At 31.8% G+C, this 15,566-nt stretch overlaps 1 protein-coding gene across 4 annotated transcripts in view; it reads right to left on the bottom strand.

Moving 5' to 3' along the window:
• The window catches only part of LOC127712685 (uncharacterized), a 140,626-nt gene that overhangs the window by 123,897 nt on the left and 1,163 nt on the right, over nt 1-15,566 (bottom strand). For 2 of the 4 annotated variants that reach the window (XM_052219281.1, XM_052219280.1), the window contains exons 2-9: nt 14,228-14,445; nt 10,717-10,884; nt 8,040-8,232; nt 6,746-6,987; nt 4,731-4,825; nt 4,156-4,302; nt 2,166-2,335; nt 820-1,013 (exon numbers count right to left, since the gene is read on the bottom strand). In XM_052219281.1, coding sequence (XP_052075241.1) covers nt 820-1,013; nt 2,166-2,335; nt 4,156-4,302; nt 4,731-4,825; nt 6,746-6,987; nt 8,040-8,232; nt 10,717-10,884; nt 14,228-14,445 — 1,427 coding nt within the window. The remainder of the gene's footprint in view (nt 1-819; nt 1,014-2,165; nt 2,336-4,155; nt 4,303-4,730; nt 4,826-6,745; nt 6,988-8,039; nt 8,233-10,716; nt 10,885-14,227; nt 14,446-15,566) is intronic. The other 2 variants (XM_052219283.1, XM_052219282.1) reach the window with 2 other exon arrangements.

Raw genomic sequence — 15,566 nt, 5'->3', positions numbered from 1 at the left:
ACTGACAACGCCATGGCCAAAAATAAAAAGACACACAGACAAATAATAGTACAGATGACACAACATAGAAAACTATACTATAAATGTATACCTTAAACGCCGATTTTGAGTTTATTAGTATATTTCTATTCTTTGTTTTATTGATTTTTTTACTGTTATTGAGGACTTCATCCTCACATTAGATCTTGGTTTCCCAACATCATATTCCAGATCAAAGGCATATGTCAGCGGGTATTTTGTTACATGCGAAGGCGTGAGGGAATTCAGATATATGAGCCAGCCAATATTGAATCTTAATAAGTACCTTTTGTTTTATCTCATTCATTCTTCACAAACAAACAAAAATTAAGGCGACATTAGTTTACCAATTTTCAAATCGCGTAAATCGATAAGAGACAAATCAAGATAACAAACAAAAGCCGCGGGAGTTACATAAACTCCAAAAGGAGCAAAACCGGGGTGCTCCGACCAAGTAATAGTATCCCCCAAGTAAGAGTATCCTGCTTTGCATGTATCACCCGTCATACAAATTTACACTTACTGTATTGCGATAAAATGTTTTAGAAGTTTCCAAGACAGTATAAAATAATATTATAAACACTATATATCTCTGTGTGACAAATAGCTTTATCTGCAGTTTGCTATAGGTTTCGTGTTGCTCAATCTTTTCTTTTTACTAATGTTTTCAGCACTATTGATTTCGATTTCGTTATTTGTTAATAGTATAGTGTGTCCATCTTTGTTATTTCTTATTTTTCTTTTGTATCGTCTTATTATTATTATAGTTTGTACAATAAAGTGAATTATAATTATACTCACTTGTGTTTCCTGTTCGGCCAAAACATATGCATTCAATGCATGATCAAAATCACTGAATATCGAATTGAATCCCCTGTCGGCAGCTGTTTTGGTGTCCGTGATGTACTGCTGCATCATCATACTAAGTCGAGACAGGTTTATAACGCTTCCAGTTTTGATTTCTTCGTTTAAAGTCCCATTGTCCCATGCTGAAACTATAAGCAGGAATTCATAAATTTTGTTTCAAAAACCGTTTTCGCTTTCAAACAATGTATTCCTACACTAGAGGAGCAACAGCTGTTTACCTTTCAGAATCACTGAAGTGCACCCCCGGATTTTGGTGTTTTTTCGTGTTGATCAATAGTTAGTTATCTGTGTGATGTTTTATGCATGGCGTTTGTCTATTTGCCGTTTTTTTCTTTTTGTCATGGTTGTGACTTTTTCAACTAAACGTTTGATTGCCTTCTATATATCTTCTCCTGTTTTTGTTTTACATTGTATCGAAGATATATACGTATAATGAATCTATTCAAAAACATCTTGATTATTATGATAGTATAAATAACAAGTACATTTAATTGTTCAAAGGTGTAAACAATCTGAAATCATGCAAAAAATCGTCATGAACACATTGATATTGTGGATTAACTATTGGGTTAATTGTGGTAAGAAAGTTAAATAAACAGGCTCTCTATAACATTATATCATGTATAAAACGCGATTGTAAATGTACACTTTCCTTTAAAGGGACATATGAATTTAAATCAATACAAAGAGGTGTGAAAAGGGAAAAATATCCACCTGTGACCAACGGAAGGGCGGATTGGAATAAATATCAAAAAGGTCTATGTATTTCAAAAGAGTGTTGCCGTATGAACCTGTAACAAATATCCTTTCTGTACCTGGTTGAATGATAAATCTATATTAGATTGGTAACCAATAAACAGCCAATCAATGTCTTTTTTGCAAAATATAACATGGAATCTGATATAGTTGATACATTTTCACGTGCAAAGGATTTGTAATGATAAAAGCTATAAATAAAATAAAAATCGGAAAGGAGTTTGTTTTCATTGAGCTTATCACTGTATAAGCATTGTGTAAGATGAATTCAAAGCAAACTTAAATTTTCAAAATATGTATCCCTTTTTTTACATCACTCGAAATATTTGGGACAATCAAATTGAATGACACGCTCGAAAAAAAGAAAGAAAAACACACGCGAATGTAACTTTAATAATTTGTATAACAATATATAAACGCAAGAAACCATATTTTATTTATTGATACTTTTATTTCAATTTCTTCATAGGTCTTAAGTTTTCAGAAAATGCCCAAACAAAAACTTTAATCAAAATAAAACATACCTGTATTGTTCCATCTTTCCAAAAATCTGTCCAAAATAGGGTTTGAGATATTACTTGTTAAAGTGTTTAACACAAATGACTTTTCATCTTCTGAAAGTATTGCACCACTTTCACTGTTATCAGAAATAACTGTTTTAAAAGAGGGATACCACTCTTTGTTTACATGGAACCTGAAATATATCCAAAAATCAATTTAGAAAAATATACTCTTAAAAAGTTCAAAAAAGTATATTAATATTAAAATAAGAATGTGCAGCATGGTTGTCTATTAGACAACAAACTGATAAAGACAATGGTGTACACAGCTATATGTCACTAAAGCGCCTTTCAACAATGAGAAAAGACCATACCGTACAGTAGCTATTAAAGGCTTCTCAGTGCTAAAGATACCAATGGCTTGCTTCATGATTAAAGCAATTAACATAAAAATATTTAAAGCAAGCAACAACCAACTACCATTAATATATAAACGGATAACTCTTCGGAACTGAGCACAAAAAGAACTAACAAATAGAAAAAAAACATATGGTACCAAATCAAAGTGTTATTGAAGTTTGTGAAAGCTAATTCAGATACAACTTTGAACTAATAGATAAACCAGGTTATCCATGACTTAAGTAATTGTAAGTACACTTTAAACCCATTGAATTTAAAGATGTCATTTTAGCAGCCTGAAATTACACGGGATTGTCATGCATAACAGAAAAGAAAGAAAAAGTGTTAATCATATTAATAACTGGAAATCAATGCATGTTTAGTTGTATATTTAGCTATAGAAAAGAAAATAAATATTAGTATCGATAAATACAATATTGTAAGTTCTTACATGATAAAGTTCATTCCTTGTGTCAATAAGTAAACATGGATTGAATCTTAATTTAAGGGGATTCAAACAGCATCACAATAAAAATTAGAATGTGATATTTCATTTATCATTAGATTTCTAACTAAGGTTCATTTTTTTCCCAGATTTTCAAAAAACTAAAAATAACTTACTTTGATGGTGCTCTTTTTATGAAATATTGAAAATGAAGGCATAGTAAATGGGCTAAATCACAGAATTGGTAAATATTTTCCATTCAAATTTGCTCGGTGATGTTGTTTAAAGAGCTAAAAAATTTAGACAAGATCCTTGTTAAATTATTGATCCTTTAAATAAACCTATTCTATAAGGCTATCTATATACGTTGTAACACTGAAATAAAATCTTTGAACGTTGATTTTATCAGTACTAACATTGATTTTGTTATCAATGAATTAAAACGTAGCTTAGTATTATTGTTATTCTGCTATGAATATTTACAGTCCTGCATTCTGTCGATACCTTTATTATAGCATTTACAAAGGTCATATTTATCTCTGACTGTTTGGACGTCTTTACAATAACATCTATTGGATGTGTACTGATTGATATTTTAGTCACATTTTGGTCTCAGGTAGAACGTTGTTTCATTGGCAATCATACTACATCCGCCTATTTTCTATAGAGTCACCGAATTGGTTTGCTGGGTATACATATTTGAAAGTAGATTTTGGTGAAAAACATCTTAAAACGTTAAAATGAAAATTACTTCGTAGAGTTGATGAGTAAAAAAATGTCGTTTTTCGACGTTATTCACTACGAATACAGTAACAGATCGGCTTATACATCAAAAACAAAGTCGGTGACCATATCATTATTATATATATATAACAGACATGTATGTGCCAACAACACACCAACTATTTAGTAAAAATCTGTGTTTTGGCTTTGGAGATTTGATGATTTTAAGACGATTTTAAGAACGATTTCCATCAATTTTAAACACTTTCTATACAAAAGTACATCTGTTTTAAGAGATTTCATGCAAAATTGTTTCCGAAAATAAAAGAAACAAATTCCTTTTTCGATTTTAAATCGCGTTTAAAATAGCGCAGTTGGATCCAAAATCTTCTTAAAATCAGTGACATGACCTGTGTACAGCTACAAAATCTTAAACGTAGAGCTTACATCTCTTCGTTTCCAAATATCTCCTCCACCATTGATCTGAAATTATTCATTGATTTAGATGTGACAATAACGTTGTTCACTACATCTGAACTCACATCACGTCTTTTTCTTTTGTTACCACATTCTTGTTCCAATGCTTGTACACATCTGATACAAAAATAACATAATCCATATTACAATTAAACACACATAAACACATAGTTTAATATGCATTCAAATACACAAAAAAAAATATAGACAAGGTGTTGATTTCTTCATTTTCGTTGATGACGTCAAACTTTATTATCCTGGAAGCATGATTCTATTGATTCGAAAAATTCTGTGTAAAAGCCCTTTGAAAAAAATATATGTTTGTGCACTTTAGTTTGTGGTTCACTTTTATTCACAAAATCCACATAATAAAAATTTCATGATAAGCAAATATTATTGTTACGTGAAATATAAAAATGTTAAACACATTTATGACTCCTGTCTATTTATTGTTGAACGGTGAATATTGTTGTTACGTGTATTAGTTAATAATTAAAGGTTCTAAGGTTATTGGTTACTAATGTTAATAATAAAATGAAATTTACCTTAAAGCCTTGTATACTTTACCACAAACACTACACAATGGTCCTACAACACAAGACATGGCTGTGTCTATAATGGCGTCAGGTAAATTTGGTCCCTACACTCCAAAGACGTAAATTAAAAAAAACATCGAAAATGTACAAGTTAACTGTAATAAAAAGGGAGGTCGCTGGAAGATATCATTATCGATAATCATGTGGTTCATTATGTAAAATACCACAAGGTCATTCTAACTGATGACCTGACTACAGTGTTCATAAAAACAGATTATTTTATGTGCTGACGGTATCACGTGATAAATCTAACTCAGTGCAAAGTTGATACAGAAAACCATTACTTTAAGTGTTGACAGTCCGACGAATGCAATCTAATAGAGTATCAGAACATTTTATTGCAAAGTTGATACAGTTACCCGTCATGTATGTGTTGAAAGTACGAGGAGTTAAATCTTACAGACTAACAGAACACCTAACTCATGTAACTGCAGAGTTGAAAATTAGACAATAATAACTCAATGTGTTGGCAGTACGTATATACGATCAGTCAAATCTTACAGACTAACAGAACAGGTAACTGCGAAGTTGAAACAGAAGACAATAATAATTTTATGTGTTTACAGAACGTATTTACGATCAGTCATATCTAACACACTAACAGAAAAATGTCAAGTTGAAACAGAAACCCGTCCTTTGTGCGTTGGCAGTACGACAAGTTGAATCCAGCAGACTTACAGAATACTTAACGCCAACGTTAGTACGAAAAATCAATACTTTATCTGTTCACGATATCACGAGTTAAATCTCACAGTACACTCAAAGGTAAAATTGGTAAGGAAAACCATCACTTTATGTGTTAACGGTAAAACGAGTTCAATCTTAGCCGAGGTATCAGTGTTTCAATTCTTCATCCCAGATCTCAAGCAACTCTTTGGACGAAAGACAGCAATAATATAATTATTGCCTGGTATTTCCAGAGATGATAATATTTTCAATTATAAATATCATATTGTAGTTATTGCTATTAATTCTAATCACTTGAGTTTTTTACTATGGCATGAAAAGATAGTTGAACATAATTTTCGTGATTCAAAAATATGTAAATGCTATTGAACTTGAACATTTACATGAAATATAAATTCATTTACATTATTAGCAGTCAGTACTCCTGTGTTGGCATTACATATCAATGACAAGATCATTTTGTGTAACTTCGATGATAATATTATATATTAAAAACAATCATTCAAAACACCTAGAGTTTGATACCCTAGGCATCGATGTTATCAGTAAGAATTTTTTATTGTACTCTACAACTTCCTTTTTGATTTGATCTTCCAATTGTTTCGATTCTATCGCAATAAAGGGACCTTTGTGAGATAAATTTGAGCCTCATCTTTCCTCTGTTTAATGTAAATTAAAAAATTATGGTAAACATTTATTATTGCAATTTTTTGACAAAAGTGCGAGATGAGTTATTGCAATTTCAGGAAAATCTGCATACAAACATATGTTTCAAGTATCGGAATACGAGTCAAAACAATTGTATATAGTACCTCCGAATATGAAATCAAGCGTTTTTGGAAATTATATTCCGACTATAGAATGAATAAACTCATCCTTGATACACGGATTAAAGTATTATACACCAGACGCGCGTTTTGTCAACAAAAGACTCATCAGTGACGCTCGAATCAAAAAAGTTTAAAAAAAGGCCAAATAAAGTACGAAGTTAAAGAGCATTGAGGACCAAAATTTCCGAAAGATTTAGCCAAATACATCTTATCTATTCCTGGGATGGAAAATCCTTAGTATTTTGAAATATTCAAGGTTTTGAAATCAGTTAAAACATAAATTTTTGTGTTTTTAGTCATTATAAGTCAATTAACCATATAAACGGTAAGCTAATTGATTTTCGAAGAAAGTGTTTTTACAATATGTTAAAAAAAAAAGGGGCATAAGCATTGAATGAAATATCAAAAGTAAAAATGCAAAGAAAAGAAAATTCAAGTAATCCTTACCGATGAGGTTAATAATTTATCAGCTGATACAGCACAGCCTATTACTGGGAAAAATTCCTGAAGCGCACAACTCGCAATCGTCGAAGCTGCTAAATTTCCTTCTGATGCCAGACAGCCTACTATTGGAATATAAACTAAAATACACTTCTTCAAGAGAGCAGCATGGCAATCACATGGAACTGGAGTGACAGGACGGTAAACAATCATCACACCGGACCCGCTTGCTGATCTACCACCTACAACTTATAGCAAGAAGACACATTGTTTTAGTAAAAATGTAAGTTCAGAAATTATTGCGAGGTATTTATCATTGTAAATAATGCGACTGGGTGAGTATCGCAATAATAAGAACTCGAATTCTGAAATCTGACACATATATATGTAGGCAGCTTTTCCTGTAATCACAATAATGCTTCTGACATTTTGGTCTGTTGAATTTTCTGAAGTTCAACTCTTTTTGCTAGATGTTGTTTTCTCTTTTCCTTAATCGTTCAAAGTTTGATATATAACATATAACATTAATTTTGCGAATCAAATGCAACAGTTCCGATTTACAAATCCAATATATCTATTAGCAATATGTAGATCGAGGAACAAAAAACGAAAATCGAGGGGATCGCATCGACTCCGAAAGGAGCGAGATCAGGGGGGGGGGGGGGGGGTGTAGAAATATTAAGCGACTCCTCCAGATGTGTATGTATTACCCACCATGCCAATGCATATTCAGCCTACTCTTTTAACTTAGGAATAGGACACAATCAGTACATTACATATCAGAAGATCATTCTTTATTATATCTCAAAACGTCAAGTCATTTGATTCTTTATTATATCTCAAAACGTCAAGTCACTTCATTCTTTATTATATCTCAAAACGTCAAGTCACTTGATTCTTTATTATATCTCAAAACGTCAAGTCACTTGATTCTTTATTATATCTCAAAACGTCTAGTCTCTTGATTCTTTATTATATCTCAAAACGTCAAGTCACTTGATTCTTTATTATATCTCAAAACGTCAAATCACTTGATTCTTTATTATATCTCAAAACGTCAAGTCACTTGATTCTTTATTATATCTCAAAACGTCAAGTCACTTGATTCTTTATTATATTTCAAAATGTCAAGTCACTTGATTCTTTTTTATATCTCAAAACGTCAAGTCACTTGAAATAAATAAAGTAATAAATAAATACACATTATATATTGAAAATATAAACATGATCACTAAAGGGGCCTCTTTAACCAATAAATACGAAATTTCACATAACTGAAAATGCTCAAAGAAGCTCTTACATCTTAGATATCCGCCTCCACAACTTCCGGTAAGAATAACACTGGCGCTATTAGAACGTGTTCCACCACAAACATAGTCATACATTAATAACATACTACAGCCGCCTTGTCTTTTGGTCCTTGATTTAAGAGTTATCTTGACCGGTATAATAATAGATGTGTTGGCTGCAAGATCCCCGATTACATCGACAGTCTGAAATAATTTCGTATGTTCAATTTAATACATTAGAGTTCTGTAAAATGTATAAAGTAATTGAAAAAAATCAAAAAGAAGAGAGAAAATACCAGTGGGGGAAACACAAAAATGTCAAAAACAACATGGCTGATATAAAAAACGATGAAACTGATTTAGTGAGATCCACCCGAGTGTTTTGTCGTTAATGTTTCAGTGACACAAGCTATAGTCCCGTAGAATGCTTTCAAAGACCGCTGGAAAAACCACTTAGTGTGCTAGCTAAACACATTTAATTCTACCACTGCTGGGTCAATCAAAAGATATTTTTACATATTTGCATGATTGATTGATTATTGTTTGAATGAATGAGAATTGGAGAAATAACAAGACGCACAAGATAACGAGGATATGTTCGAGAGAGTTTTGTTTGCATGATAGGTCATCTTCAGGTTATTTAAAGGGTTTTTGAGAGGTTTCTTTCCATGCAGATGGCATAGCGTAGTTGTTTGCTAAAATAAGGTGTCCATCTGAAACACACGTGAATATTAACATCTCGCACAGCCAAATGGACGAACCTTTGGAATTTCTTATGGGTGAAAGGATATTTTCAGATCATCATAAGAAATTAAAACTTATGGTCAAAAATAAATAGGAAAGATGATTGTATTAAAGCAACAACAAAAAGGCATATGCAGTTTCTTCATTTCTATATTTCAGAGATTGTTTTTTTTTCCAAGAAAATCAAATAAGAGTCGGTTCTTAATCAGTTCACCCTTATATTGCTATTGTTGTCTTTGTCATTAATTAAGGAAACTGGTTAGATTTTTTTAAATTTGAAGACAAGTCTGATCGATTTTATATTTTTAAAACGTAAAAAGGATTAAAGCAATTTCACTTTGTATTGCACTTTGATATTATAAGTGTACGTCAAATCTGCGATAAACCATAACAAAAGTTATGCTCCGAATTTTCTGACAAATCTAAATTCAAATTAAGAAATTTTATTATTTTATTACTAATGAGAAAAATTACATTGCTGCTTTCCGCCAATAAATTCAAGATCGCAAGACTTTCAATTTATCAAGTAATACTTATCTCATGGTCAAAATATATAAGCCTTTTAGAAGTCAGCACTAATTATAAAAAGAAGATGTGGTATGATTGCCAATGAGACAACTTTCCACAGTAGACCAAATGACACAGAAATTAATAACTATAGGTCACCGTACGGCCTTCAACAATGAGCAAAGCCCAGCATAGTCAGCTTTAAAAGGCCCCGAAATGACAAATGTAAAACAATTCAAACGAGAAAACTAACGGCCTAATTTATGTACAAAATAATGAACGAAAAACAAATATGTAACACAGCAACAAACGACAACCACTGAATTACTAATACATTTATATTTTTTTTACATATTTACTTTTTATTAATTATAAAGGGGATTCTGCCAGTTGTTTTCGAAGTGTTATTTATGACTTCCATTTCATGTGAAGATGGCGACCATTTCTTTTTCGTTGACTCTAAAACGATGATCTCAGGTAACAATTAAGTAAAATAACGATATAACTAAATTTTATGAAATTTTAACCAACAACCAGAATATCTGGATGAGCTTATATAAAAAAAATGATAAAGGTAACTTTTATAAAAATAAGGAGATTTGGTATGATTGCCAATGAGACAACTATCCACTAGAGTTCAAAAGAAGTAGATGTTAGCAATTATAGCCCACCATTATCAGATGCCCTCAGAGTCAATAATGTAAAAAAAAATATACCGTGTATTCGGCTATACAAGAATCCTACATGAATGAGAACAGCCCATACCGTTATTCGTTATGAGATATATAGCAGTTTTATAATAAGAATTTTTCAATTGCCCTTTCTTGAGATTTAGTCCTACTGATTTTTTTCAAATAGTGATTATTCATTATCCCTGAAATTTCCACTTTTATTTATTGATATTCAATTTAAAAAGGGTCACTGAGGAGACCTTAAACGTTTTAGATTTGTGTTTGAAATTTCTTGTCTTGTTGTCACTCCTCATACTGTTGACTTCCAAAATGTTTGACTCTGAGGGCATCTGATAATGGTTAAAATAAAAGTGTTCCGAATGGTGCTTTGTCAGTTTGTTTCATTTTCATTTATAATATTTGTTCGGAATTTTCTTGGTGTAATATTAGTTAATCATGTATCATGCTGTAAACTCGGTACGTTTCTTTTTAATTCTACACTACTGGTTCGACTGGAATGAAAAAATAGGGAGAAGATGCCAAGGTTGCAATAAAAACAGATAAGAACATTGCAAAAAAAAAACAACCAATTCAAAACACACTTCACAGAAAAATAAAGATTGAGCAAGATCAATCCCCTCATAAATCGGGGATACACTTATTGGCTCCGGAAGGATAAGCACTTCATGTGCAATCAGTGACACCCGTCATGTTGAAAATGACAAGACAAATAGTTGGCAGTATTTATTATAGTAATTATATTTACCGATTGAAATTGAAGTGTAGGATGTCCTGTAGGTAGGGAAAACCGAAGGTTATCAGCCCGGATGAGACCATGATTAGTTATCGTAAAGTCAACATAATCTCGTTCTTCTGTCTCGAAAGGCACTGTGTCTAATTTCTTTGGTTCAATTGTTACCACAGGCATTGGTACCTTGCAAACAAAACAAAACACACAAAAAATCAATAAATTTGATGGTAAGTAATACAAATCGTCCAAAGACATTTAAGGATGAAAATATTGAATTGATTTATTCTTGTCAATGTAAACGATATTTCAAATACAACGTGCTACTTTCTCTTTGTAAACAACAGCGTGATAAAATTCTTGATATATCTATATTAAGCGCTGACTGACAGATGTATATATGTATGGCTATTTAGGACGTAAACTATGTATCAACACTATGTCGATAAAGCTGTGTTAAAATTGAAATTGAAATATAGCTATTGAACTTTCATTTCTATTCTAATGCATAACTAAAAGAATTGATGGATTAGAGCTTGGAAAAATGTATAAAAGTAAAATCCAATAAAATACTGCGAAATTTCATGAATGATCTTGGCGGATTGGATGAAAATTTTCAAGCTATGCTTCAAGGTCGGACATTTATTGAAATGGATTTTTGAAGTAGGTGTTGTTTCATTGTCGATGCTAATGCATTAATCACATACTTACGCTCGAGATAAAATTCGAATATAATGGCCAAGGCCATGTGAAAGTTTCAAGCAAATCTATGGATTGCATAAATTATTTCTTAATCATTAATTGAGTAAGTTTATGCATACGATAAACGAACATTTACAACATTGATAGTTTAAATTTATCTCAAAAGAGTTCAAAATTGAACACATAAAATTGAGAATGGAAATGGGGAACGTGTCAAAGAGAAAACAACCCGACCAAAGAGCAGAAAACAGCCGAAGGCCACCAATGGGTCTTCAACACAGCAAGAAAATCCCGCACCCGGAGGCGGACTTCAGCTGGCCCCTCAACAAAAATGTGTACTAGTTCAATGAAATTAGACGTCACATTAAACTCCAAAACATACAAATGAACTAAAATTAAAAAATATACAAGACTAACAAAGGCCAGAGGCTCCTGACATGGGACAGGCGCAAAAATGCGGCGGAGTTAAACATGTTTTGTGAGATCTCAACCCTCCCCCTATACCTCTAGCCAACGTAGAATAAACAAACACACAGCAATACGCACAGTAAATTTCAGTTCAAAAGAAGTCTGAGTCCGATGTCAGAATAGGTAACAAAAGAAACTAAGCAAAATGACAATGATACATAAATTAACAAAGGACTACTAGCAGCTACTGACATGCCAGCTCCAGACCTAAATTAAACTGATTGAAAGATTATGTCTTCATCATATGAAAATCAAGCATAATCCCTCCCGTTAGGGGTTTAGTACCATATCATCATAAAATATATGAGAAGAACATAACCTGTATCATGCCAACAACTGGTTTTAGAATAAATGTGTTTATTTCCGATGCAAAGACCCTATGAGTAAATCAATATTTATACCAAAATATGCCATCTTTAATGACCTGACAACAGTATCGTAACTATATCCCTTCTGAATAAGTCTGTTTAAAGGTTTGGTCAGCTTTTGAGGTGAATGTCGACATTTTGGGCTTTGTATAGAATATTATCATAAAGGATTGGATGTGAAATACCTGAACGTATAAGTTGTCTGCATGTTGATTTATATTTACGAATGATGTCCTTGTACCGATGATAACATTTAGTAGATGTTTTGACTAGTTTGTGATATCGAAAACCCTGGTGTAATAATTTTTCAGTAATGCAGAGGTTTCTTTCGTTAAAATCAAATACGTTGTTACATACACGAGCGAATCGAACAAGTTGAGATATATAAACACCATAAGATGGTGACAAGGGAACGTCACCATCTAAAAATTAACAATTAACAATAGGAAATGAAAAATCATCTCTTTTATCATAAATTTTGGTATTAAGCTTCCCGTTAAAGATGTAGATGTCAAGATCCAGGACAGGGCAGTGTTCATTGTTAGTATTAGCTTTAAAGTCAGTTCAGCAGGATAAACCTCTTTAGTATACATACTGAAGTCGTCATTATTGAGAGCCAATATATCATCCAAATATCTAAAAGTGTTATTAAATTTTTGTATCAGATGTTGTTTCGATGGGTCTTTGCTGATTTTAGTCATAAATTGTAACTCATAACAATACAGAAACAGGTCCGCAATAAGTGGTGCACAGTTAGTCCCCTTTGGAATTCCGATAATTTGACGATATACGGAATCTCCATAGCGAACAAAAACGTTATCTAGTAAAAATTCAAGGGCAGTAATCGTATCAAAGCAGGTCCAATTGAAATACTTCTTTTGTCTGTTGTTACTAAACATATTATGTTGGTACAAAAATTCATAAATCATAAATATGGTATATAAAGTACTTCTGGGTATCAAGGAAAATGCAATATTCAAAAAAATGATACCATTTACTGTTATACTTACTGAATTAAAAAAAAAACTTTCGAATTATGATTTATAGATTAAAAGTTTATTAAACACCTTTCTCCATCGAAACTGTTTTTTCATTTTATATTATTATTTTTGTCTTAACAAGTTAAACATGAATTAATATAGAATTTACAGGATGCAAAAGACTAGTCATAACTTTATCTCTTTATACGTTAAATTGATCATGAAAAGTATTATTCAGATAAAAAAATCGGATCCATTGAATGACAACATTACCAGATTAAAGAATAAATACTATAATATTCCTAAAAAAATGCAGATGATCACAATAAACTAGTTATGATTGTAAAGGGATGCTGTTACGAAGTCTCCCAAACAAAGTCCCCAGAAATATTTTACCTATTTCATTCAATTCATCTTTAAATGTCAAAAGAGAAAATATGTGGATTAGGGGTGGGGATATCAACATGTGAAACATTTCCTTTCGTCATATTTTCAATAAATATTATGGTATGTGTGTGGTTTTAAAAACAACGTTCAAGTTCAAAGGGCAGACATCATAGGTGTCTATTAAACTTAGCCTTCGGAAGTTCAAATGATCCAAAAATCATTCTTAAAAACCCCATGTTTCCATCACGGACCGTTCTCAAGTTATAAACATTTAAACATAGGCATATTATAAATCCCATTCTAGTTTTTGTCTCTCAAAATACATCTTATTGAACCCCATGAAAAAATAAAATACTGAACGCAGGACTAAGCATGCAAATCAATACTTTGTAGAACACCAGATCAGCATATCTAAGAACTGCTGCAGACAAGTTCATATGCAAGAAATGGGTAACAGAAAATGATGAACAGATAGCTAACAGTTTGTCTAATTTTACTTAAGACGTATCTTTTTTAATGGAACGCACATTCTTTCGAACGAATTTGCTGAGTAGTTTTTTTCCACATTTAATTGTTTTGATTTTAATCATAGGATAAAGGTAGACTTTAATTATATAAACTTACAAATGTTTCAAACGTGGAATCCAGTGTTATTTTATATTTGTCCTCTACAGTAGTTGGTGTAACTGTCCAAGTATATGTCACAGCTGTTCTTTGTAGGAATATATCTCGAACTGTTGTATAGGGTGTAGCAATTATTATAGCAGAGTAGGTAGAATGACCTTCAGCTTTGGCGTAAACAGTGTATTTGTCCTCGTGTATGTTTTCGAATAATACAGTCCCTATGAAAATATAAAAAGAAAAGAATTTTCACATATCACAAAAAATATACAACAATGAAAAGAAAATATAATAGAAAGTGCGAAAAATATAGTTGTTCTTTGATACAGTTTTTTTTTTTTTTTTGGATGAAAAAATATCAATTATAAACCAACATCTAGACATTATTAAATTGTATTATTTAGTTTGATCGTTACTTTATATGATAGTGATTAAACATTGCAACTAATGTAAAGTTAAAAATATAAGAATTAAATCCAGAATCGAATATAGTTCAATTAACGAAGGTAAGGTACAACAACAACTATTAAAACAAATTATATTAACATTTTACTTTCTTCAGTTGGAGGAATATGAAGCTCAAAATCGTCCAACTTTTATATTTTATGTACACTAGCCCAACATATATTACTAAGTACATACGTAAAGTCCTTAAGTGAACAAAAGATATCCAGAAACGACAATCACAGACACAAGTGTCGTGTGACGTCAGACCGCAGTTTATTTATAAAAGATTTACGTAGTAAACCCCTGTTACACAAACGAAAACTAAATGTCTCCTATTTACGCAAATCCCTCAGAGCGCAGTCTATATAGAAAACATGGAAACTGCCGACAAAGGCTTAAGGTGGCAAGTTTTTATCTCGAAATTGTAAAAGAACTATTTTAAGCAACTGAATCATTCATCAATCCATAGCTTATTCATTTCACACCACGAATAAGTATAAAAAAATGATATTTTTAACGATTTCAAGCTCTTTAAAGCCGTTTAGTCAGAGCAATAAACTAATCAAAGATATCAGGATCGAAATTTTGGACGTCAGACGCGTTTTCGTCTACCATAATCTCATCAGTGACGCTCGAATCAAAAACTTAAAAAGTCCAAATAAAGTAAAAAGTTGAAGAGCATTGAGGACGAAAAATTCCTAAAAGTTTAGACAAATACAGCTAAGGTAATCGATTCCATGGGTAGGACTGAAGGCAGATGTGTTTTAAATGTTAAGATGAAGTGACTAAACGTGATGATAACCTACCTTGACTTTAACCTTATACTAGAGAGAAGAACGAGCGGATGTATGCATAGGTAGGACATAATAACATTAACGGTACCAATTGTATACAC

The sequence above is a fragment of the Mytilus californianus genome, unplaced genomic scaffold (genome assembly GCF_021869535.1).
Source record: "Mytilus californianus isolate M0D057914Y unplaced genomic scaffold, xbMytCali1.0.p SCAF_8, whole genome shotgun sequence".
NCBI lineage: Eukaryota > Metazoa > Mollusca > Bivalvia > Mytilida > Mytilidae > Mytilus > Mytilus californianus.
Note: the sequence above shows the minus strand (reverse complement) of the source record. Positions and strands in the feature narration are given on the sequence as shown.